At 43.2% G+C, this 27,677-nt stretch overlaps 1 protein-coding gene across 3 annotated transcripts in view; it reads left to right on the forward strand.

The window, feature by feature from the left end:
• IWS1 (interacts with SUPT6H, CTD assembly factor 1) overlaps window positions 1-27,677 on the forward strand; it is a 121,732-nt gene that overhangs the window by 16,330 nt on the left and 77,725 nt on the right. For all 3 annotated transcript variants that reach the window (XM_029615128.1, XM_029615129.1, XM_029615127.1), the window contains exon 2: window positions 264-379. In XM_029615128.1, the coding sequence (XP_029470988.1) occupies window positions 264-379 (116 nt within the window). The remainder of the gene's footprint in view (window positions 1-263; window positions 380-27,677) is intronic.

A 27,677-nucleotide genomic window follows, 5' to 3' on the forward strand; every position in this document is an offset into this window, starting at 1 on the left:
CTTAGTCTGAAAAAGGTTTAGATAAGTTTCTGGAGGACTGATCTATTAAAAACTATTAGGTAGGTAGGCTTGGGGAATGCTGTGTCTGGAAATAACGCCTGGACTGACCATTGTTGGAGACAGGATGCTGGGTTTGATGACATACTATGACATCTCTTATATTCTTATTAAGCATCTCTACTACTTTTAATTGCATTCTCTCCCTTTGGTAGCATTGATGCCATGCTGAAACTTGTTGTCTTTTGCTCTTTTCTCTTGTGTAGATGATGGTGGTGCTACTCCAGTACAAGATGAGCGAGACTCTGGTTCTGATGGTGAAGGAGAAATGAATGAACGGCGTTTTGGTTTTGAGAATGGAAGCATTGGACATCAGTCAGAGGTATCAGTAAAGCAGTTTCTTGGCAATTGGCAGGAGCTTCACTGTATTTATCTCCAGACCTTGCAGTAGAGCCAGTGTTGAAGAATTATAAGACATGCAAATGATAAGGGCAGGAGAAATCCTGGTATCAGCGGGGACTGAGAGAGGAGATTGTAGAAGGAAAGGGAGCGGACCTTGGGGGGAGGACTTATTGTAGGAAGAGGAGGGAGAGGATCCAGGGTCAGGAGGAGGAGGAGAATAGTAAGAGTTGTAGGGAGAGGACTCATGATCATGGGAGGTGGTAAAATAGGATGGGGCAGAGGAGGCACTAGGAGGAGGAAGAAGAGAGGACTCAAGATTTCAGGAGGTACGGGGGTTGTTAAGAGGAGCTAAGATCAGAAGAGTCCCATACAATACTGTCTTTGGCCTTGTTTATCTCCAACACATGCACTTTCTTTAACTTATTTTCAAAAATTAGATATAGTATAATCTCTGGAAGCAATAATCAAACTGTTATATAGGTGCACAGTTTTGCTTTGATTATTGTCTAAAGAAAAAATACCACAGCAATTTGCACCTGCCTTTCTTGGGGGTAGTTTTTCTGGCAAAAACATGCATAGCTTTGAACTCCACAACTATATATGTTTGACTCCATGTTAACTCCACCTCCAGAATGCCTCTTAAACTATGCAGGTAAGATTGAATGCTTTGTTGAACAATGGGTGCAATTTTACCTGCATTGAGGGTGGGCAATGTTCAAAAAGGCCATTTCCTTTTTGCCTGCTAGATCAGTCCATTACACTTGGGATTTCCCTGCTCCTTAGCTGTCTCCATACCCTTCCTTAGAGCTGCCTCCCCGGTGGCTTCCTGATTGGAGGCAACTAGGCGTGGACCCCTGACTCCCTAGAACTGAGGATGCCCCTAGGACAGTGGTTCTCAACCTTTCTAATGCCGTGACCCCGCAATACAGTTCCTCATGTTGTGGTGACCCCAAACCAAAAAATAATTTTGGTGGCTACTTCAAAACTGTAATTTTGCTACAGTTATGATTCGGAATGTAAATACCTGATATGCATTATGTATTCTCATTGCTACAAATCAAACATAATTTAAACATAGTGATTAATCACAAAAACAATATTTAATTATATGTTGAGAAATATTTATTACTAATTCCAATAAATAACATTTCACCATGGCATAGCATGGGTTTAAATATAACAACAGTAATATAACAGTAAACAGTGCAATATTTTGCAACAGTATGCTGCCAAATTCAGTGAGATGGTTGTGGTTGCTTCTTGCTTACCAATTCAGAAATGATTACACACAAAACACCTTACACTTACATAGTATTGTGTGTATGGTGTGTGTACTGTTTTTACATTATTAACCTTTTTTACACCAGCAGGCTGTCTCGCAGGCTCTCTTGGCTCTCCGCCTCTTGCCTCTCCGCCTCCTAGGCTTCTGTCCTCCGGCGCTTGCTGCGTCCGCCCACTGATGACGTCAGCAAGCGCCGGACACATGTAATGCGCTGCTATGGACTGTGGAGCGTTCCCCCCGCTTCCCCCGCCCCTTAGGCCCCGGACGGATGATGCAATCACGTCTGCGCATGCGCGCAGGCATTCAGTTTGGAACGCGCATCCATAACGGCGTGCGTTCCAGCTGAATAGCGCTGCTGCAGACGGTAGCGCGACTTCTCAGCGGCTAAAGCCATCAGAAATATGTATTTTCCAATGGCTTTAGGCGACCCCTGTGTTTTGGTCGTTCGACCCCCGCAGGGGTCGCGACCCACAGGTTGAGAACCGCTGCCCTAGGAGGTTCCTCACTCTATGGGGAGTAGAGGGATCCCAGGAGTTTTATCTAAGCATTAGATGTGTGGGAACTCAAGGTCTTTCTCTCTCATCTTTGTTTCTCCTTCCTCTCCCCTCCAGTCCCTTATCTAACTGTTCGGGCCTCTGTTTCTCCTGGACTTTGTGCGGGAGGGTTAAAGCTCTTTAAAAAAAAAAAAAAAAAAAAAAAAAAGAGAAATTGTTAGCCAATGAAGCAGTACATTCAGTGCTGAAGCAGGATGGCTGTGGTGGTGCATTGGAAGTGGTAAGTATCCGGTGGCCAGCTTGGGGGTGAGGAGGAACCATGGTGCTTTATTAGTATGCTGGGTTCAGTTCTGTGGAGGCCCTAGGAGTCACTTCAGCACAGTGGACCTAGTTTAAAAAAAAAAGAAAAATGCAGAGGGCAAATGAAGCACTGGTTTGAAGCCACGGATGCTTGACCCTCAGGACAAAAGTCTCTCTGTATTCCTGGGTCGTTATCCCCAGGAAACGAGGGGGGCTTGGCCTGGTCCCTCGGTTAGGTTCAATATGAACCTTCCACATAAGGGAAAAGCTGTGGGAGGGGCTAGACCAGTGCCTGACTCATTTCTCCCCCACTTTGTAATGGGGGAGGAGGAGCTGCTGCTTCAGATCAACTGGGCAACTTACCACCCTCCCACTCTCTATTTTATTCAACAATTTTTTAGCAAACTTTTTTTTATTATTTAAGTAAAAAGATGTTTATATATCATTCAATAAACCCTCTTAACCATGTCTCAATGTCCACTTATTAAATGTCTCCGTCAAAATTTATGGTTTTTACAATTTCCATTGTTATTCCTTACTTCTTTTTTTATTTTTTTGTAAAGTTCAAACTGTGATGTCTTCCGATCTTCCTCCAACTCTGTTTAATGTTCTTTCTCCAACGAGAGAGAATTTTTTCTTTATCCGTTATTAAATTATTCAAACTGAGTGAGTCCTTATTGTTCTAAAGACTTTATATCTACATCAGTTTGTTTGAACTAAATAAATCTTCATTTATTCTGAAGACGTTATTTGTGTATCATTCTCAAATGAGCTTTTTGCTGCCGCCTAAAGCTGTTTGAAATATATGCGGTTTCTATATCCCATTAACATAACATGGTAGGGTTATAACTCTCCTTTTCAATTACTGACATCAAACAAATTTTCATGTCTCACAAACACTTAAAACTTTCCGGTCCCCCGCTGACCCAGCTGCTCCCCGGTCCTCCTTCACCTGGGCTTAAAATGCTGTCAGCCCAGGCAGAACGCGGCAGGACAGCTGGAGTCAGCGGCACCGGCACGGTCTCCTCTTCCCGCCACCCCCCCGTGCGTGCACGGGAAGAAGAGACCATGCTAGTGCGGGCAGCGTCAGCCCGAAGAAAAGAGGCGTAGCCTGAGGAATGAGCAGCGGGGCTTGGAGAAAAACGAAGAATGTCGTCAACCCCCACGGCCAATGGGACTCCTTGCTCTGTGAGGGCTGAAAATGAAGTAGGTTGCTGCTGCCTTTAGGGGTAGAAGTGGAGGAGGCTGCTGCTGCCACTAGTTCGGGGGGGGGGGGAGAGTGAGTGAATGAGCAAGCATGTGTGTTTGAGATCCTGTGTGTGTGTGTGTGAGTGAGATAGCATGTATGTGAATGATTGAGAGCTTGTACATGTGAAAGAGAGTATGTGTCTGATTGAGAGCTGGTTTAGGTGAAGGGAGCATGTGAGTATGTGATTGAGAGCCTGTGTGTAAATGAGAGAAAGAGAGAGAGCAAGTGTGTCTGTGTGTGACTGAGAGCTGGTTTAGGTGAAGGGAGCATGTGAGTATGTGATTGAGAGCATGTGTGAAAGTGAGAGAAAGACAGCATGTGTGTCTGTGTGTGATTGAGAGCTGGTTTAGGTGAGAGAGCCTGTGAGTATGTGATTTGAGAGTCTGTGTGTGAGAGAAAAGGACAGCATGTATGTCTGTGATTGAAAGCCTGTGTGTGTAAGCCTGAAATGATACAGTGTAAATGTGTAATTAAGAGCCTATATAAGTGAGAGAGAAAAAGCATGTGTATATGTGAGCGATTGTGAGCCAGTGTGAGAGAGGAGAAAGTTCCAAGCAAACCACCCCTCCTCCTGCTAATTCAAAACAATCTCAGGGCACCTGGATATCAAACGTTCCCAGGTATGCAGAGCAAAACATTTTTTGTATCCTTATTATTTTTCATTATTGGGTCTTTGTGTCTGCTATTTTGAAATATTTTATTGGTATCTAGAAATTTTTGATATGTGTTTTTAATTATTGGATATTCCATTCATCCGCTGTTTTGAAATAATCTGTTCTTTTTGTTAGTATGGCTTTACTGCTACTGATTTTATATTTCTTGATTTGTTTTATAAGGATGGGTGATGTTTCTTTTTTTCCTTTGTTGCACTGCATACAGAGACTCTGGCTTGTTGCGGTTTCCAATTCAGTTTTTATCTGCATGCTTCTAGTTATGCGTTTTGGTCTCTCTATTCTTTGTTAGGTGAGGGTCAGCACATGTGATTCAGGTGAGGTTTTCTGCTGGTGTGCAGTTTCTGCGTAGGGCTCTATAGCAGCCAGACTTGGTCCGTTTTCCTAATAGGAGATGTATTTGTGTCTTAAATGCCTGGTGTAGTATTTTCAGTGTTGCCTTTTCTTAGGTAAGGTGGTTACTGTTTAAGTGCTGGAAATTGGTGCTGTTTTGGTGTGGGATGTTTACCGTTTATGCAATTTCTGTTCAGACAGAATATGTATCTTTTCCTTGTGTCATTCTTAACAATAAAAATAATACTGGACCTTTATTTTTTATTTCTGCTGTAAATTGTAATGAGCAGTGTGTCACACATGTGAGTGTGGTCTGTTAGGTGTATCACGATGGGAAAAAGGTTGAGAACCACTGGGTTAAAGTAATCTTGAAAAGGCTTTCTCCACGGGGGCCATGGCTTTTCAGGCCAGGTTCAGCTTAAGCAACATGGTGCTGGATTCAGCATTGCCCAAAAGCCAGTAAAAGGCACACTTGAAGTAGGCAATGATCTTTGCAGTGGCCTCGGCCTTCAAGGTACACCTCTGCAAGCGTCCCCTCAGAATGGGAGGCTATCATTGGAAGAAGTTTGCAGTAATTCATAAGGGATTTGTGACTTCCGGAAGACAGTGGCTGACCGAGCATATGAGATCAGTGATTTCAGCTTCTCATATACCAAAACAAGGGAAAGAGTTTGGGGCTGGAGGCCTCGCAGTTGGTATGAAAGACTCCTCACTGCTTTTGAGGAGCCAGAGGACTGGGGGAGTCCTGTCTGCAGCCACAGGAAGTAGTTGCCCTTAGCAATGAGACCCAGCAGGATCCTCAGGTAGGTGGATGCCTAGTGCAGTGTTATACAGTATGGACCAAGGGGGTCCAGGATATAGTCTTCAGGAAGTAGGTGTCCGAATACGTCCCTCTGGTGCCAAATGCCTTTGAGTTCTCACTGTATGTCGCAGACCAGAAGGGAAGTGACAACAACCCTGCAGAAGTAACGGGACCTGGAAAAAATACCCCCAGTCCCTCGCCAGGAAAGGAGGCAGTGGATCATATTTAATTTAATTTATTTTATACTCCCAAAGAACGATGGTGCTTTCCTCTCTGTGTTAGATTTAAGAAGCACAACAAGTGAGCAAGGGTACCTCATTACAGAAGGCTAATCCTTTGCTTGGTTATGGTAACAGTGAGAAAAGGAGAATATTGTCCATCATTGGCGCTGTCAGTAGCATATCTCCGTATTCCTTTCAAAACCGTGTTCTAAAGGCTTTGGCGCTTGGCATTATAGGCCACTATGGTCAGTTTCAGAACCTGCCTGCCAGGCTCACAATAGCTCTGAAGATCTTTGCCAGGAGAGCTGGCAGACATTAGTCCTGGTAATCTGGCCTCTCAAAAGGTTGGCCTGCATGATGAATTATGCAGAGAGCAATTTTTGAGCCCTCATAGTCACTGGAATTGGGTGACCTTCACGAGAGTACCACATCTCTGGGTTGTCCCAAGGCTTGGGACTACCTGCAGCTATTGGGGCAAACAGGAGCCACCATAGGTTTAGCTCTCTGGGTCAGGGTGCACATGCATCTGTTACAACATGTGCTGCTAGCCTACTAGTCCATAGCCTCTCAAGACTTGGATTGTTGGCTATGGGTAACTGGTTTCCTCCAACCTCATCAGAGGGGGTAGACTTAGAACTGCCTGTCTGGGCTGGGCGGACCACAGATGACAGCCTGAATGGGTGGGTAGCTCAGTGACAGGGCTAGCTAGTGTAAAGGAGCCGCTTGAAGGAAGCTGTTTTCCTATAAACAGGCTAGAGTAGGAACCTTCAGTTCGGCACTTCAGGTCTTCCCACCTCAATTAAAGGGAAGGGAATCGTAGTTCTTTCAAACAGCGCCATATGTGAAACAAGCAGGGGGCACTTATAGCCCCAGGCTTGTGGAGAAAGTGAGCAGGATTCTCAGTTGAGCAGAGGGGAATCTTCCTAGTTGTCAGCATCTCACATTGGTGTACTCTGCTAGGAATCTCACATAGGGTACTCTGCTAGGAATTTTTCCAGATGATAGTGGATCAGTGTAGTCCTACCTGGAATAGACAATGTTTTTCCGGAGCCAACACTGAGGTAGACATGTTCTTTAGTCGGCAGGAGACCAGTTACAGTGGAATAAATACCCTAATCCATGTCTGGACAAAGGACAAATCATATATGGATTTTCACTTTGGCCTCTGATAGACAAGGTGGTAAAAAGGACAGAGTATCATCCCTCAAAGGTGATACCGGTGGCCCTGAATGGGCAAGGGAGACCTTGGGAGGCATTCCTGATGGGGGTCACTAGTTCAGACCCCTTTTCGGCGTCCCAGAAAACATGGTTTGCTGCAACAGGTCTTCCAGTATGACACCAAATGAGCATAGAGTGCCACTGGAGCTTGACTACTATTGTGTATGCAGGCCAAGATGACCGATTCCCTAATTCATCTCGCTACTGTGCCCTTGAAAGTCGCTTCTTCTCTTCATTGTCACCCGAACAGCCCGCAAAGCCTACCAGATTTCCTGAAGGGGTTCATCACCTTCATGTATCTTAATCCGGCGCGACACATGACCAAGAGCTTTATCTTTATCTCTCTAATCCTTTCTTCAAAATGCTGGTAGTGACACCAACTGGTTCAGGTGGAAGGAAGGCACTAACTTCAGCAGAAATGAGGGCACCAATTGGAAGGTGACTGAATGTGGAGAAATCTGCAAGTATGATTCTTTGCATGACTAGTCCTATAACTGAGCTACATCCCCAACATCAGATCTTTAATGGACGCTTGCCTTAGGGGCTGAAGGGGTGCCCCCACTAGTGATCCAGGGATTAGGTTAACAAGAGGTCTTATCTACTAAAGGAGATAAGCTAAAGTAGTAAGCTTCAAATAGCCTCCAAACTTAGATATAGGATAATAAGTTTAAATTCCTTTGTGCTTTTAACTTGGAGTGCAAGACTTCCTCATGAATTCGGATATCTCTCAAGGGCCTAGATAAATGCTGAGCACTTTATTTCACTGAGGGTGCAAGTAGCAGCCATTTCCGACTATAAGGACACCGTTAAAAGTACCCAGGAAGCTGCAAATCTAGATGTGATATGCCTTTCAGAGGGGTGAAGACTATAAGTCCACCCTTTAGCCCTATCGCCCCAAGGGGGTGTTAATCTAGTCCCTGGATCACTAGTAGGGGCACTGTTTGAACCCCTAAGACAAGCATCCACTTATATATTTCTTTGCTTCAAACTTCCAGCACTGTTGGTTAAAGGCCATTCATTTTTATGTAGTAGGATTGAATCTCTTGAAAATAATGCTCGATTATAAGAATCTGCTATTTTTTAAATTTTACAAGGAAGAAATTGGAATCCCCGTATGATACGGTAAAAATTATATTCCTGAAAATTTTAAAACTTCTACTAAAAATCTGCCACCTTTATGTAAAATGTATTATATTTTTCTCTGGAGATGTCCTCTGCTTTTGCAAGAAGGAAATGCAGAACCATTGGTTTTGGCTGATAGTTTGTATGTTACAACTTTGTTAGAATTATCACAAGAACAGAAAATAACCAGGGGGACTTTGATAGTGTCTTTTTCTGTAGAATTCGATATAGATTTGATAATGAAAAATAGATCTTCTTTGTTTCTAGGTAAGAGGGTTAGTGTGTTTCCTGATCTTTGTAAGTCCTCTCATATTGCGAGAGAGACTTGTCTGGAGCTTAAAGCACAAGTGTTGGGTGTGGGAGCCTCTTTTTTTCTTTAAATTTCTCTGTTGATGTGGGATAGTGTAATGGGAACTGTTTGTTTGTATGATATATCTTGATTGAAAACATTTCTTACTGGTAAAATGGGTATGTAGGTTGATTCCCAGGAGTATAGCATATATGCTTGTGCTTGTATAATGTATGTATTCTAAGATCCTATTCTACTTTTTTTATTTTTTCTGGACTTGGTATCATGTCATCAATTTCTAGCTTGTGCTTTTCCTATTATGTTGTAGTAGTCCATGATGTGACATTTATTATTTTACAATACTTCTGTATCTGTTAAAATTACAATAAATAAAGAATTTAAAAATTGGTCATCTTGTACATAATTTCCTAGGTTTGTGTGTTGATCAGTCTGTCAGTCATCATCAAAAATACCCTTGTTAATTTGCTTTCTTTAGTGTCTACTAATGGTATCTCAACAGAAATTTTTTGTTAATAAATTTAAAGATGAAATTAAAAAAAATATTCATAGGTATTGAGTACCGTATTTTATGGTGTATAGGTCGTGCCCTTGCATAGGTCACCCCCCCCCCCCCTCAACAGCCCTTTTTATGAAAGATTTAGTAGATAAGTTGCATCGTTAGATAAGACGTGGGTGATCATGGCGATGGGCTGTGAGAGGATGAGGGTGTAGTAGGTGAGTGCTGAGCATTCCGGATGTATGTGGGAGGCATCCTAGGGGAGTGCCGAAAGTTAGTGGGCCACGTGGTGTGTGAGTGGCTGTTGGTAAGGCCACTTGGAGGCTCTGACGGTAAGGGGAGAGAGAGATAGAGATGCTGACATTGAAAGCATCGCATATTAGTCACACCAGTGTATAAGACGCAGTGACAGGAATGCCAGAAAAAAACGTGGAAAATTTGGTATTTATAAATGGCTAAACATATGGGCAGAAATATAAACAACATGTACTTTTAGCTGTGTGGAAAGAGGGCATGGCAAAGAAGAGCTTTACAAACATAGAGGTAAGTTTTAAAAGGCTTTATGTGTGTAAAAGCATATTTTGTAGTAATTTTCAAAAGCCCATTTACGTGCATAAAACCCAGTTTTAAGCATGGAATTCCTTTAGAAAATGACCCTCATGCTGTGTAAATGGAAATGTGTGCATGTACAGTGCTCTGTATACCAGTAGATTATTGTGCCTTCATGTTCACCACTGCATATGCGCATACAATGCTGGTTTCTCTCTACAATCCCTATTTGTGTGTTCTGCAGTTCTTTTGTGTTCACCGTAAAGTCTATGCATACACGGGCAATTTCATTTTTCTACACATACATGGTTTCAATGCCTTTTTTGTTCCCGTCATATTTGATGGGCATTTACAATAATTACAGTGTAATGATGTGCATTTATAACTGCAGCCCCTATTTTCCTGCAGTGACTCAGGGGTAGATTTGTGGCAAGAGTTTGAATACTGCAGATTTTTCTAAATTGTGGCACATTATAAAGGCTGGTGTGGTCGTGAACCATTGACCCTGGGAATAGTAGTCTGAGACTCTCCCAGAAAAGCTGTGCTTATGGTGGAAAGTTGGGGAAATCCGAAGTAACAACCAACGAGCTGGGACTGCACTCAGCAATCAAAGTACACACAACGACAAGTGCAGAAATAATTTTTTGACTGGTCCAGAGGTGGTCATTCACAGCAATTTTAATAATGTTCCTAAACGGCAACTCCACTGTTTAACAAATACTTGTTTAAAGGGTCCCCCGACATGGACCCCGTGTTTCGCCGACAAGCTGCGTTGGGAGGGACAACACTTTCAAGATATCGTTCAGTTCAGTCGGTAATGTGAAATTTCAGGGAGCAATATTGCTGTTACTTTCCAGGTATTGTCGGTTGGGCTGATTGGCCTGAAGGTAGACCCATCCTTGTAGCTCAGCTGTTTTAAGCTCTAGCGAGAGAGTTCTCTGCTGGCACAACGTTTTTCCATACCATAGGGCTGGATTTGAAGAGGGCTGCTCTGAACACTCTCAAGCTGTTTGCCTGGTAAAGGAAGCCTTTTGACTACTTTGTTTACTCTCCTGCATTATTGCAAGACAGGAAGCACAGCTTATGTTTGATTATGTTCTTTTTAATTAAAACTGCTGATGAAATGAGCCTTTTGTGCCTGTGTCTTAATCAGACCCTGACACGCCTCTGCATTTATGGAAATAGGAAGGATGTGTGTAAGTTAGCAGATATATGTTGTGTGTGTGTGTACACACAAAGTTATGCGTGTTATTTTATAAACTGTTTACTGTGAATTGGGAGCCACAGTGTGAACTATGAGGTAGGAGACGCAGTGTTCAAAAATTCCATATATCTCTGCCCCCAAAGATGCATGTATGTTTCAGTACATACCTGCTTTTTTTTTTTTTTTAAATGCAGAGAGTCGCAAACTTTCTATGCCTGTATTTTACATGCACAAATATTAAAATGTGCGCATAAAAGTGTGATAAACACAAGGAGTTGAAACGGTAAAATAGGACTTTATTGAATCACCAAAAATAGTGTAAAGGACCTTTACACTATTTTCGGTGAGCAGCAGAGTTATGCGACATAGTTTTTCCAGCCTGCCGCTGTCAATAGAGTGCAAACAAAGTGGCGGTCTCATAACCACTTCAATAGTTTGTTTCTGCTGATGAATATTTCTTTAATATGCAACTGTGGTATACGAGATATTCATGCTTTTCTGTGCCAATTTAAGTGGCTCTTAAGCCCCTGAGGCAGCTTGTAGAGCAAAACTCTGCCAGAGTCTGGCAAGATTCAATAAAGTCCTATTTTACCGATCCAACTCCTTGTGTTTATTGCTATCAGCCTTCTTGGATCGGCTACCGGTTTGTTTCTTGGGACCCGCATAAAAGTGTGTGCATACTCTGCATATGAATGTTCTTACATGTACATGTGCTTTTATTCACCAGTTTACCCAGACCCTTCACCACATCACACGGCGACCCCCCCCCCCCCCTTTACCCCAGACCTTCCACTCACAAACTGCAGATACAAGACAAGTACGATTTCATTTCTGCAACTGAATTACTTGTAAAAGTGTGTATACAAGTTTGGTAATTACTAACTTGTGCATAAACTATGGAATCTACCTGGAATGCCCTTTTTTTCCTTTCACATTTTTGTGCAACACTGCTATTACGAGCATACGTCAGTCTTTTACAAAATAACACACAGGTTTGTGCATACTACTTTTACATACATAACTTCCAGCTTTTACATGCTGAAACCTTTTGAAAATTACCCCCACAATTTATATTATGTAGTACACAGAATGGTTTTACATTGCAGTTATCGCCTGCATAATTTATTTTTTTCATTGTTTTTTTCAATCCTGTCTCCATTTCATTTCCTTTTTTTCTAATTTTCCATTTTTTAAAAATGTCTTTTATAGTAGCTATAACAAAAATAAATAAAAGGAAGAACTAATTTTGATTCATATTATTTTATTTATTTATTTGTCTTTTATATACCGTCATTTGTAAGTACAATCATGCCGGTTTACATATAACATAGATAACTGGAAAATACATGGAACTGGTTCAGGGTTAACAAAGGGGTTAGGAACTTAAAAAAAATTTAAGAGAAGAGAAACCGTAATATAAACTCAAAGAGAGAGAGCAATAAAGTAAAATTATATAAGGAATTGGCTATGGGGAAGTATTGTGGGGGTGGAACATTTGTGAGAAAGCAAAAGGCAATGTAGCAGGCGTGAACAAGCGAGGGGGTGAAGGAGGAGCTAATTGCTGGGTTGTAAAGGTGATTGACTATGCTAGAGTGGGGGGGACGTGGTGGATGAATGGGTGTAAAGGATTGGGCTGAAAAGAAAACTTTTAGTGAAGTGGAAGGAGTTAGGGGTAAACCTGTTTGAAAAGCCATGTTTTAAGTTTTTTTTGGTTTTTTTTGTTTGTTTTTAAATTTTTGAGTACATTGCTCTTGTCTAAGGTCAGGAGGCATGGTATTCCAGGTTGATGGACCTGCAATCGATAGAGCACATTCCTTAGTGGTATTGAGATGGGTTAGCTTGGGCGAGGGGATGCGTAGGGTGCCTTTGTAGGAAGATCTGGTTGGTCTGTTGGCTGTGTGGAATTGTATTGAGTCATTTAACCAGCGCATGCTCTGGTTGTGGAGGGTTTTATGTAAGATGGTGAGTGTTTTGTAAATAATAAGGGAGGAGATAGGGAGCCAGTGGAGATCTCTGAGGGTGGGTGTAATATGGTCTTTTTTGCGAGTATTTGTGAGTATTCTGGCAGCAGAGTTCTGAAGCATTTGTAAGGGTTTGATAGAGGCTTTGGGGAGACCGAGGAGTAGGGAGTTAAAATAGTCTATTTTGGTGAGTATGGTGGCTTGCAGAACAGTGCGGAAGTCATTTTGGTGTCATTAATATATTACACATACTAATACTAAGACACTAAAGGCAAGTCCATAAAAAGGAGAAAAGTGTAAGGGAAACAAATTGCAAACAGCTTTTAACATTAACTAAATAAGCCACCCAAAAACTGCCAGTCCAATACTTAAAAATAGAGAGTCTCTCTAAGTGTCTTTGCTAATCGAGCCAGTATCACTTTTGTTGCAAATAATCTGAAATAAAATTAGAAAGCTGATCTAGATTTCAGAAAATATACTCCAGGCCATTACATTTAATGTTACACATATCTAGTTGTTAAGAGTAGTGGTATATGAACCAGGGAAACCATGTTTCAGATCCTATTGCTGCGCCTTGTAGCCTTGGGTAAGTCACTTCACCCGCATTCATTGCATTAGGTACAAACTTAGGCCTAGATTCATCAAACTGCTATAAATATTGTAGAAATAGCACCTGCTATAAAAAAAAAAAAAAAAAAGGGTGTTATTAGGGTAATTTTCCTGGTACCGCTTCGCATAGCTATTTTACCGCAATACATGTTAAATTTATCACACCTGTGATGTTTTCACATTGCAAGCTGAGAATTCCCCAAACAGACTTTTACCGCATTTTGTGTTGCTGGCTAAAGAGAGAGAGAGACTGCCTCTCTAGAGACTCACAAAAAAGTTAACTTTATATCACTGTAAGAGGGGGCACTAGTAAATCGGGGTGAGGCTTGTGGGTTGGGTTCTAGGGGGCAATTTTACATGTGTACTCATATGTACGAAAGCACAGTTACCATCAGTGAAGATCTAATGTGCAATCAATTCTAGGTAGAGAGAACATGGTACAAATCTACTCTTCTTTCACCTTTCATCCCTCCAATCACATTAAATGTTCACTGATGGTAACTGTGCTTTTCATCCGTATGACTGTTCATGTAAAATTGCCGCGCCCCCCCCCCCCCCCCCCAGGGGAGGGCGGTGACGTCACTGGACAAAATGGCAACCTGAAAAAGAGCTCCCGAGTACCTTGAGCCTAAATTTGATTGAATCGCTCTCCATCCCCCACCAGCAGTAGAGATTTTCCAGTACAGGCGCCTCACGATCTATATCTCCATGACATCTAAGCGAAAAGGAACTGATTTGAAGCAGTACTCATACACTAAAAAGGAAAGGGCTTGGATGGCCTACCGGAGCGTATGGATTCCGAGTCAGCAAGCTCGCAGAGCGGTGACGATGGAATGCAAACAGGTGACCCGTCCCTGACAACCTCAGATGTCCCTACTAGGGAAGAATTCAGACAGTGGTTCAGCAATCTCTGCAGGGACATGAAAGAGAATAAAAAGGAAATGATCGAAAAAATGGCGGAGCTGCGAGAGGAGATGGTGGAGATAGGCCGCCGAGTGGATGACTGCGACACCAGAATAGATGCACAAGCTGACAAATTAGATAAAATGCAGGCTCAATGCGACACCAACACCAAATCTGGCGCGGACCTGCTTTCTAAGTTGGAAGATCTTGAGAACAGGAGCCGCAGATGTAACTTACACTTTCGGGGGGTCCCTGAAACAGGCCTGAGCACCTTTTTCTTGGCACAAGAGACAGAGCCAGGGACCTTCCAATATTAGCCCGACAATCGAAATAGAACAGGTACATCGGACCCTAGGCCCGAGAACAGGGAACTAACCACGAGACATTGCTTGTTTCTTAAGGTATCCGATCAAGGAGAGAGTGCTCACCATGGCAAGGATGCAGCAGTCCTGGCAATGGGAATTAGTCTATATTAGTGTTTTCTGATTTATCATCGCTGACCCTAAAACGTAGCCAGGAATTTGTCAATTACTTTGGTACTTCGGAAAGAAAATTTGATATATCGATGGTTATTCCCACTGGGGATTGCTATCACCATTCGTGGCAGTTCCTCCAAAGCCAACACCCCAACCGAGGTGGCGGCCATTTTAACAGCAGCAGGCCTTCAGGTTAAGGCTCCCGCACCTCTGCCGGTACGCAACAGTGCTGAGACACCTCGCTAGCAGCAGGTCGAGAATGGGAGGGAAGAAGGCCGTGCCAGAACACGGGAGTGAACCCGCTACCAGCAGCAGAGGGCCACGGATGACCAGTGATTGCGGTGCCTATATTGATGACAATTTTTCAAGTTGAATAATATGAGACTGCAGTGGGTGAGGAAATGAGACCAACGGATGTCCTACGAGATAGTATATTTTTTACTTTCTTAGACGGAATAGAGTGGCCTGGTGGGGATATGGGGAGGGATCGCATGAGCTATCAAGGAGGCGGGAGAGGGCTAGCTATCTGGTCGAGGGGAGATCACCGTTGTCCTCTGCATAAGCAGATCAGCATGGTGACATGGCATGTGGTTTGGGGGTGGGGGGAGGGAATGGGGGAGCAGAGAATACGGGGGGGTAGGATGGGCAAGGGATGGGAGAGGCACGAAGCTGGAAATCATGGGATATATGGTAAAGGTATGCGAAGCTGTGGTAGTCTGGCAAGGAGGAGCTCTATGGTGGGGTGTATTGACACGAGATGTGCTCATACCAGGTATGCGGAGTTTGAGAGTCACGGGTTAGATGAGACAATGCTACTGGAGTTCCGTGAACGTCAAAAATGACATTACGCTTTCTTTCCCTTAATGTCAAGGATCTTAATACCCCGCGCAAATGGCATCTCTTAAAACAGGAAATCCTGGATCAAGGGGCAATGATAATGTTTGCAGGAAACCCATTTAAAACGGTGGTATGAGCACCTTCTCGCTTGGCCTCTATTTGCATATAGATTTCTTTCAGCAGCCGATAAAACCACTAAATATGCTGGAGTGTGAGTATATTGTTTAGACAGGGATTTGATTGTAAAATACACAAACATGTGGCTGATACTAAGGGTAGATTTATGCTAGTAAAGTTCTGTTACCAGGGGGAAACGTATACCTTGCTGAATATTTACGCACCGAAAACCAACCAGAGAAATTTCTTTGAACAGGTTGACCAGTTACTTGATAGAGAAGGGGAGGGTCTCCTTATTCTCATGGGAGACTTTAACATAGCCATAAGTCTGCAACTTGATAACTCGGGAGGGGGTAGCATGGGAACCGGTCCCACAAGGAAGAGACTGAAGGCAATATTAGCAAAATGGGACCTCACTGATATCTGGCGCCAGCATAATCCACACAACAGAAACTGCATGTTTTTCTCTCCCCCACATCATTCTTATTCCCGTATTGATTTTTTTCTGGTGGATAAAATGCTTCGGGGGAGGGTCATGCAGACGAGCATAGACCCTATTACTTGGTCTGATCATGCCCTGCTCAGTATGGAGATACGCGATGGAGAAGGTACAGAGAAGGGCGACCAAAATGATAAAGGGAATGGAACAGCTCCCCTATGAGGAAAGACTATAGAGGTTAGGACTTTTCAGCTTGGAGAAGAGACGGCTGAGGGGGGATATGATAGAGTTGTTTAAAATCATGAGAGGTCTAGAACGGGTAGATGTGAATCGGTTATTTACTCTTTCAGATAATAGAAAGACTAGGAGGCACTCCATGAAGTTAGCATGTGGCACATTTAAAACTAGTCGGAGAAAGTTCTTTTTCACTCAACGCACAATTAAACTCTGGAATTTGTTGCCTGAAGATGTGGTTAGTGCAGTTAGTATAGCTGTGTTTAAAAAAGGATTGGATAAGTTCTTGGAGGAGAAGTCCATTACCTTCTATTAATTAAGTTGACTTAGATAATAACCACCACTATTACTGGCAACGGTAGCATGGAATAGACTTGGTTTTTGGGTACTTGCCAGGTTCTTGTGGCCTGGATTGGCCACTGTTGGAAACAGGATGCTGGGCTTGATAGACCCTTGGTCTGACCCAGTATGGCATGTTCTTATATTCAGTCATATAGATAAGTCAGGGTTTCGCCCATGGAAATTAAACGACTCACTAATAGCAGATGACTATTTTTGTCAGCAACTCCACAAAGATATTTCCGAGTATCTAGCCTTAAATGATGGGGATCCCGCAGTAGTGTGGGAATGCCTGAAAGCTGTGGTGAGAGGCAGGCTAATATCTAGGGGGGGCCCTCATTAAAAAGCTAAAACAAAGTGCAAGACAAAGACTGTTAGGTGAAATAGCAGAGCTGACAGCGACTCATAAGCAGACATTATCTAAAGCGATCTATACAAAACTGCAGAATGCCAGAAATGAATTACAGGCTATAACTGAGGCTGAGTTATTGGCTCATCTTTTGTTGGTCAAAAAAGAAAACTTCGAGTGGGGAAATAGATCGGGGAGACTGTTAGCTAGGTACCTTAAGCATAAGGTACAGCAAAATCAGATCTCAGAGATTAGACAAGATGGTGGCAGTTTGATGACCTCACTCCCTGACATTCATCAGCGATTCCAGCAATTTTATGGGACCTTATACGAGGCGAATGCGCATATCTCCCTAGAGCAAATTACTACATATCTCAAGGATATTGATTTGCCTATCCTCTCAGAAGAGAAAAGTGACTATATGGATAGGGAAATCACAGTCTCAGAAATACAGCTGGCAATCAAAGAACTTAAAGCCAATAAAGCCCCAGGACTTGAAGGGTGCACGCTGCAGTTCTATAAAAAATTTTCTCTTTCCCTGTTAGTTACCCCTGAGAGCAGTTTTCAGTTCATTGAGGGAGGGACATTCTCTGGGAGCGGGGGCTAACGTGGCTGGTATAACAATTTTGGGGAAACCGGGGCAAGATCTCACAGAATGCGGGGCCTATCAGCCCATCTCTTTAATCAATGTCTATCTCAAGTTGCTAGCAAAAATAATGGCAAACCGAATGGCTAGGGTCATGACCAAGCCTGTACATACAGACCAGGCAGAATGGCAGTCGATAATATACGAAAAATAGTATGGTGGGCTAAAAAAGACTCCATCCCTGCGGTTTTGTTATCGGTGGACGCAGAAAAAGCGTTCGACATGGTGCACTAGCCCTTTTTGTTTTGCACCCTGAAGGCGATGAATTTTGGCCCCTATTTCCTTAACTGGCTACAGCAATTGTACGACTCACCATTGGGATCTATTCAGAGGCCTTTACTATAAATAGGGGAACACGACAGAGTTGCCCCCTGTCGCCATTACTTTTTGCACTTTTCTTAGAGCCCTTGGCCATCAGGATACGAGATTCCATGGCAATTAGGGGAGTCACCATCGGAGAGCGGGAGTACAAGATGTCTGTTCGCTGATGACATCTTATTCACTTTGACCCATCCCTCACAATCACTGGCGGGAGCATTGAATGAATTGCAAACATTCAGGAGCGTGTCCAGCTTCAAGCTCAACGTAGAGAAATTGGAACTGTTGAATATCTCAGTGCCGACAGAGGATTTAGCAGATCTGAAATCCTCTTTTCATTTCAGGTGGGCCCCAAAGAAGATTAAATACTTGGGGGTATATATAAGCAAATGACCCTGTTGAGTTGTACCAGCTCAATTACCCTCCACTATTACAAAAAAATCTTTAAAGATTTAGATAGATTGTCGAACCTCTATTTATCATGGTTCAGTAAGATATCCTCTGTGAAGATGAATATTTTGCCCAGATTGGGCTATTTATTTCAATCTCTCACAATACACATTCCCTCAGCGCTTATAAAGAAATGACAACAGCAAATTTTCTCCTACATTTGGAAATGTAGGCCCCCCCCCCCCTCAGGGTCTCCAGTGCGATTATGTTTCTCTCCAAACTGAGAGAGGGGCTGGGAGTCCCAAATTTGCGATGGTACTTCATGGCAGCACAACTGAGAGCAGTGTTCAATTGGAATAGGAAGGGAGAACAGAAGCAATGGGTAAATATAGAACAAGCTGTGCTAGGAAAAATGCCACTCAGATCTTTACTATGACATCCCAGGGCTACTTGGCTGCCATTACAATATACTCCCCCGACGACTAATACCACACTCTTGATATGGGAGAAATGGCGGAGCTAGCTATTGGGAAAGCGGAAATATTTCTACAGTACTAGTATTTATTTCAACACATCTTTCCCCATGGGAGGGCAATCAAAACCCTTCACAGTTTGGGGGGAGAAGGGTATCATGAGGCTAGGGCAATTATGGGAGGCAGGGGCTTTTTTATGGCCTCCCTCCAGAGGATGTCTTCTCTTTCCTCCAAATAAGGCACTTCCTACAAGGAGAACATATAGGACTTGACTTGGCTCTAGGCAAGACTCAAATGGAAAACTGGTATGATCAAGCCGATGTTATGAAGAGGGTGATATCCCAAGTTTATAATTTTATTAATAAAGATCTGCAGGAGAAACCAGTATACATGAGGGCATGGGAGAAAGATTTAGGCAAAACTCTCCCCGAGGAAACCTGGGATTCTATTTTCCTATACACAAAAAAAGAGTCCGCTTACACCCCAGTAACGGAAAATTGCTATAAGGTTCTTTTAAGATGGTACTATACTCCGGAGAGACTGCATAAGATTGACCCAGTAAATGACTGTCGATGCTGGAAGGGGTGCGGGCAGAGGGGGTGTTTTTCTTTTTGTGGTAGTCCTGCCCTCGGGTGTCGCAATATTCTTAACAAGTCCCCCACAAATCTTTAAACAGTGCCTTACAATATTCTTAACAAGTCCCCCGACACGGATCCTGTGTTTTGCTGTGTTTTGTGCATCCAGAATTTGTATCCCTTCAATATAGACATTTTCAATTAAAAACTCAAGCAGATTTAGAATTTTCTGCGCTGTCCCTCCCGACGCAACCTCGCAGCGAAACACAGGATCCGTGTCAGGGAACTTGTTAAGAATATTGTAAGGCACTGTTTAAAGATTTGTGGGGGACTTGTTAAGAATATTGCAACACCCGAGGGCAGGACCACCAAAAAGGAAAAACGCCCGCAGTTGCTACCACAGAGTAAATCATTTTCTAAATCATATTGGAATTTATGTGTGGACTCTTACTTGCTTCTGCACTTTATTCATTACTGTGTACTTGCTCTTTAGTGACCCATTTTTTTGACTCTTTCATTTATGCCACTCAATTTTTGCTCTGAGTTCAGAAGCTGCGAAGTACCACTGTAAGTTAGGCACTCCTAAACCGTCCCTTGATTTTGGCAACAAATGACTTCAAGTATTTGACTTGAAAAGTGGTTTTCCTTCTAGCAGTTACTTCAGCACCCACACCAGCACTTGTCAATGCTATTAAAGAAAAAACAGAAAATTCTGCCACTTCAACATGTAAAGCAAAAAGAAGCCAACCATGAGTGGATTCAAGAACAGCATTTGTGGCAAGGTAATGTCCCTCATAGATGGGAATGAGATAAGCTATCATTGCCTTGGTCTGATTCACGACCATGCTAACTTTATGCCTGGTGCAGATATCTCCGCAGTCCCAGCATTCCAGGGCATGTAGAATTGATGAGCTGCATAAATCTCGGAGTTGCAGTTGGTCCTCATCCCACAATGCTGCATCAACTTTCTTGCCAGGAAAAGTTGAACAGGAGCTCCTCAAACTCCCTTACCGGGCCAGGTCGAAGCATCAGGGTGGAGAAATGTTAACATCCCTGACTCGAAGAAATGGCAACACTCTGTGGAGCCTTTGGAGTAAACAACATCAAAGAAACACAAATCCTCCAAGTGCCATGCATCAGCATTGTCAGCGCAGCATGCATCAGCACCACCAGCAAACAGTGTGACATCAAGCTTGATGCATTGTGCGCTCAGCGCATCAAAGTCCTCAGAGTATGATGCATTAGCGCTCAGGAAGAAAGGCCCCTTTAATGCATCTCGATGCATTGACGCAACTTTCACAAGTGCATTAGTTCTAGCAACACTCAACCCATCGATATATGGCACAAGGATGCACAGAATTTGTATCCCTTCAATGCAGACAAAACTAATGCAGCTGATGCGCACTCCATCAAAGCATTCCCACTCGACACCATCTTCGTTGATGGAGGTAAAACAAGGGCTCTTGAAGAATTCCTCCTTCAAGTACTTTAAAGCATTCAATGCTGTTGAATAACAAATCTCCTGTAGGGCCACATTTGATGCAATGAGAATCAGACCAGAGGCATCATGCCGAACTACCAACTCAGCTGTATACTGGTTTCCCAAGATCAGGTGCAAAAGGAGATTTGATGCCTCTGCCCCCTTCAATTGCAAGTGCCCTCACCCCCTTCAAGGTTGCTGGCAGAAGGCTTCCGCTGGTAGACTCTGGACCCAGTATGTTTTTTGTACCACTCAACCTCCAATAGACATGCTATTCAAGAACAAGAATCTATTATTGTCTCTGAAGATGTTCCACCACTCACATCAGGTTAGAGGACATGTCAGTCACATGACAAGATAGATCTGGTGAGAAATCTTCTTTAACATTTTGACTGTATAGAAAGAAGGAACTATCCATCCTCTCCTCTCCAGCATTGCTACAGCCATCCCACAGAGCAGAATCCCTGTTTCACCTATGAGAGTGAACCTATCTTGGAATCCTTACTATGAGATTCTTCATCACAATCAGTTGCAGAGGAGGCAAGTTAGTCACAGGTGGTAGATCAGGGTGCTTCCCCTCCGAGACAACTAGGAGATCCCCCTGTTTCACCACCTTCATCATTGGGGTCCTGGATTAGTGTTCCTACACCTATAGATTCAGAAGAAGATTCCACAGGAATACCTTTTGACCCATTTCCAAATCCTTCAGACCATACATCGCTTCCGGAAGATCTTACCCATTCAAAGTTTGAATTAAATTTGGGAAAGACCCTTAGCATTAGGGTGCGTCAGTATAAAGACTCCTGGATGAAAGTCTTTGGCCTCTTTCAAATATTGGACACACCATCAGAACCAGCGGCTATCCCATTCCATAACACTCTGAACCTATTGCACATGAGAATGTGGTTAGCCCTTATCTCTTGCATTTCTAGGATTAGGAAGTTAAATCTAAAGTATAGGATTCAAAAATCACCTGGATTTGGAGTGTTTCAATTACCATATAAGTCAATTGTCATGGAATCTGCCCTGAAAAAGAACAAAAAAAGACAAGGATTCATTCAAATTCTCCTCTGTTTAAAGATCATGGACTACTAGACAATTTTGGAAAGAAAGTATTTCAGAGCTCCATGCTAATTGCTCTACTAACAGATTTTATATGGTGCAATACATACATAAGTGCTTCAAAAACTAAAATCTTTTCTTCAACCTCTGGAAGACTGAAGTTATTATCCTCAACCTCTTTTGGATGCAGAAGGATGCATATGTCATCTTGTCTGGTCTATCTATGAATCGTTTGATGCAATCTCACATATCTAAGGACATAAGAACATAAGAAATTGCCATGTTGGGTCAGACCAAAGGTCTATCAAGCCCAGTATCCTGTTTCCAACAGAGGCCAAACAGGCCACAAGAACCTGGCAAGTACCCAAACATCAAGAAGATCCAATGCTACTGATGCCAGTAATAGCAGAGGCTATTCCCTAAGTCAACTTGAATAATAGCAGTTAATGGACTTCTCCTCCAAGAACTTCTCCAAACCTTTCTTAAACCCAGCTACACTAACTGTAATAACCAAATCCCCTGGCAACAAATTAATTGTGCGTTGAGTTAAAAAGAATTTTCTCCGATTAGTCTGAAATGTGCTACTTGCTAACTTCAGGGATTGCCCCCTAGTTCTTCTATTATCTGAAAGTGTAAATAACGGATTCACATCTACTCATTCAAGACCTCTCATGATTTTAATGACCTCTATCATGTCCCCCCTCAGCCATCTCTTCTCCAAGCTGAACAGCCCTAACCTCTTCAGTCTTTCCTCATAGGGGAGATGTTCCATCCCCTTTATCATTTTGGTCACCCTTCTCTGTACCTTCTCCTTCGCAACTATATCTTTTTTGAGATGTGGTGACCAGAATTGTACACAGTATTCAAGGTGCGATCTCACCATGGAACGATACAGAGGCATTATAACATTTTCCATTATCCATTCCCTTTCTAATTCCTAACATTGTTTGATTTTTTGACTGCTGCAGCACACTGAGCCGACAATTTCAAAGTATTATCCACTATGATGCCTAGATCGTTTTTCTGATATGATGCCTAGATCGTAACTCCTGATATGGAACCTAACATTGTGTAACTATAGCAAGGGTTATTTTTCCCTATATGTAACATCTTGCACTGGTCCACATTAAATTTCATCTGCCCAATTTTCCAGTCTCGCAAGATTCTCCTGCAGTGTATCACAATCCGCTTGTGATTTAACTACTCTGAATAATTTTATATCTGCAAATTTGATAACCTCACTCGTATTCCTTTCCAGATCATTTAAAAATATATTGAAAAGCACCGGTCCAAGGACAGATCCCTGAGGCACTCCACTGTTTACCCTTTTCCACTGAGAAAATTGACCATTTAATCCTACTCTCTGTTTCCTGTCTTTTAACCAGTTTGTAATCCACGAAAGGGCATCGCTTCTGCCTTAGTTAGAACTTGACACATGATGCGTCTTAGAGCCAATAGCATTTGGGGTGATGTACACAAGAAATTGGTAAATGTCCCTTGTCTAGGGGACAACCATTTTAGAGAAAAACTCAGAAACGGTTGCTCAGATAAAAGAGCCAAATGTAGCAGTTCAGTCTGTCTTGACGGGTCCCATGCAGTCCACCTCTTTGAGGCGCTCTTTCTATACTTACAAAAGGCCATGCTTTCAGAGACACCTATTCTGACCTTTTCAACATCGTCCAGCTCACTGACAACAACCATTTCCGGCCAAACCTGGACAGTGAGAGCATCGTCGGTCTAAAAAGATGCAACAGGCCATCCTAAACCTGGGTCAAGTTTTTGACCTCTTCGAGCAATCAACGGTCCTCCATTCCAGTGGAGGCAGAATCTAGGCCTTTTTGGATACATGGTACCAGATAACCAAGGATCTCTGGTTCCTCAAAATCATGTAGTCTGGATACCAGCTACTATCCCTTCCACATTGCTCGACTCTCAATCCAGATCCATTTCACTTGACATAGCTCCATCTGGAAGTGCAATGGCTTCTTCAGCAACGAGTGATAGAGCCAGTCCCTGCATTCCAACATGGCCAAGGCTTCTACTCCCGATATTTTCTCATCTCCAATAAATCAGGGGGATTGTGGCCCATTCTGGATTTGAGAGACCTGAATAGATATGTACTCCAAGAGAGAAATTCAAAATTAATTCCCTCAGCATGATTCTCACCTACATCCACTAGGGGGGGAATAAATGTACATTTTCAATCTGAAGGATGCATATGCTCGTACTTATCCATCCCTCCTACTTTCACTTCAAAGTGGATTCTTCCCATTATTAGTATAATGTAGTCACTTTTGGCCTATTGGCAGCTCCAAGAGTCTTTACCAAATGTCTCACAGTAGTAGCAGTACACCTGTATCACCAGGGCATTCAAGTCTTCTGTACCTGGATGACTGGTTAATTGCAGCAAGCCCCTGAAAAAGTATTGCTCTTCTAGAAAGACCCCAATTATGGAGGGGGCTGCTCCTTTTAAATCTTTGGTTTACTGCTTTGCTTAGATGCAAATAAAAATACAGCTAAGATTTCTGTAATTACTTCCTCTTCCATATTATTTTAGAGCTGCCTACAAGAAAGGGGAAGCAACTCTGTAGGCAGATATAAATACTATATTATATATCTAAGAGAACCTCTGTTTAATTTCCCTGTAAGGATTACATTCATTTCTTTACAAAACAGATAAATACTTTCATCATATGCATTAATTATTTATAAGTTTCATATATAATAATTTCTAATGGTTAATTCTCTATATTATGCTATGGCTAAGCACTTCTTTGATGTAAATAAGTTCCAGCTTTATCTGTATCCATTTTGTCCTGCCTTAAGCATTTCTGCATTGATTTATAAGCTACAAGCGTAGTCTCAAATGTTATCCTGTCATGATATCTGAATCACTTAGGCCTAAAACCAGTTAGGTCCTTTTAATCACCTCACTCTCTCTGCACAAGACAGTTCATTTTCTACAGGATTTGGGATTTCTGGTGCACTTTGAGAAGTCAAGTCTCTAGTGTTGTGATTCATTGAAAATAAGAATGCTTAAAGCTACTAGCTGTAGAGAAAAAAATGTGTATTAAATGCTATAAAGTAATATAAGAACATGCCATACTCATAAGAACATGAGAACCTGCCATACTGGGTCAGACCAAGGGTCCATCAAGCCCAGCATCCTGTTTCCAATAAATAATAATAATAATAAGGTACCTTATGGAGAGGCAGAGTGCATGTAAGACACTAGCATAAACTCCCTGTCAAATGATTTTACTGATAACACAGCTTTTACTGATAACACAGATTTTACTGATAACACAGCTGGAAGACCCTAAAGTACTACACGGACCTCCTTCTCACCCAGCAGTCCCTTTTGACCCTGAAGTATCGCCGCTCACTTGCCAGCCTCTCAGCCAAGACCCATCCAGCTCCAGGACCTCCGAGTGAGTGGGCACCTCCTCAAAGTGCCTATCCCACCTCTCACAGGTGCTCATGAGCCTGCCTCCCAGCCACTGGACTACTCCCCCTAACACCTTAAATTGCTCTATTCTGTTATTTGTGCATGTTATCTAAGCTGTATAACCTGCATTGTCTGACCTGCATTGTATAACCTGCATGGTACACTATTTACACCTCTTACCCTACCTAATCAGCTTTGTGCCCTTTCCTCAGTGCCCTTCTCTCAGTTTAACTCCTTGATACCTTAATCCCCGCCTTGTACTACCCTATATCCTCTCAGTTTCCTTTTTACCTACCCCCTCTCCCTCCCTCCTCCTTTGCCTACCCACCCACTATGACCACACAACACATCAACCGCATCCACCTCCCCCACAACAGACTCCCCCATTCCCATCCCCCCCGTCCCACCCCCCCCCTACAAATCCCTCCTCCCTATCCTCACTACCCCCCTCAACCAATTCCTTGGACTCACTACCCTCTCCATCATTCTGTTCAACGCCCAATCACTCTCCAAAAAAACCCCCATCCTAAATGACCTCCTCACTGACACCAAGCCAGACATCTGTGCCATCACGGAAACCTGGCTCAAAGAAACAGACATTGTCCTCCTGAACCAGCTACCTACACAATCCTACGAATTCCTGTCCATTCCAAGACCCAAGAAAAGAGGAGGTGGCATCCTCCTAGCCTTCAAGAAACACCTTAATCTCAAACTCTCCCACACCACATCACCCTCCAAGCTAGAAATTGGCCTCTTCAAAGCCCCCTCACTGCAAATCTGTCTCATTTATGCCCCTCCTGGATCCATCGAACGGGACCCCTCCCCCTTAATTGAATTCTTATCTGCCAACATAAACATTGAAATCCCTTCCATCATACTAGGAGACTTCAACCTCCATGTCGATGCCACCCCCCTTACCCCTTCTTGTGAGGCATTCCTTACTGCACTCCAAGCTCTAGGCCTTAGACAAATTGTTGCCTCCCCCACGCACCAAGCTGGTCACTCCCTTGACCTTATATTCATCAACCACTGCTTCCTACCATCCCACCCCCCCACCTGCTCCCCTGTACCTTGGTCAGACCACTTCCTCATAAAAGCCCTCCTCCCCCTTAACTTCCCTACTCCCCCCACTCCCTCAAACAACACCACCTTCACCTTCAGGAAACCCTGCTCTGGAGATGAACTGGCTCTTGCCATTTCCAACACATCCACTAGCCTTGACTGCTCCAGTCCAGAGACTGCCATCAAATCCTGGCTCAGCATGACTCTTGAAATTGCTGACAAACTATGCCCCATCTCCAGACGTAACATTACCCAACCCACAAAAAATCATCAACCCTGGTACACGACTGAACTAAGATCCCTAAAGAATACCCTCAGGCAGCGTGAGAGAAACTGGCGTAAAGCCCCCTCACCCCAACTCGCCTCAAGTTTCAAAACTACCCTTCACCAATATAGAATAACCACCCTCAAAACAAAAGAGACTACTTTCAGCTAAGATCCACCAATACATGTACAACCCGAAAGCCCTTTTCAATTATGTTGCCAACCTCACCAAATCCTCTCAGCCCACTATCCCTGAGAATGATGCCTCCACTAAGAGCGAAGAAATCGCCCAGTATTTCCTCACAAAAATCACCAACATCCTCCGCAGATTTCAACACCCTTCTCCATCCACCTCCCCTTCCCCCTCCCTCCAACCTTCCCCCACTTCACCCACCCTCCAAACCCTTGACCTGACTTCCGCTAAAGAAGTGGAATCTATTCTCAGAAAACTTAAACCAGCTTCCCACCCTTCAGACACCATTCCCACAAAATCCCTCCTCTCCATCCCGAACACTATATCCAAACCCATCGCAGACATCATAAACTCCTCCCTCTCTTCAGGCTCTGTCCCAGATGCTCTTAAACAAGCTATTGTCAAGCCCCTCCTAAAAAAACCAACACTAGACCCTAAAGACCCCGCTAACTTCCGCCCTATCTCTAACCTGCCCTTCCTATCCAAAATTATGGAAAAGATTGTAAACATCCAACTTACAGAATATCTAGAAAGCAACAACATTCTGCATCCAGCCCAATACGGCTTCCGTAAATACCTCAATACAGAAACCCTCCTGCTCTCCCTCACGGACCACTTACTCATAGGCATGGACCGAGGCAACTGTTACCTCCTCGCCCTACTCGACATCTCAGCTGCCTTTGATACCATCAACCATAACCTCCTCATCAACCGGCTATCCAAAATAGGCATCTCAGGCCTAGCCCTACTATGGTTTAAATCCTACTTATCTAACAGAAAGTTCTCCGTCAAGATAGGAAACGCCAACTCCACACTCTATCCCTTGTCTCAAGGTGTCCCACAAGGCTCCTC

Source organism: Rhinatrema bivittatum, chromosome 9 (genome assembly GCF_901001135.1).
Source record: "Rhinatrema bivittatum chromosome 9, aRhiBiv1.1, whole genome shotgun sequence".
NCBI classification, from domain to species: Eukaryota; Metazoa; Chordata; class Amphibia; order Gymnophiona; family Rhinatrematidae; genus Rhinatrema; species Rhinatrema bivittatum.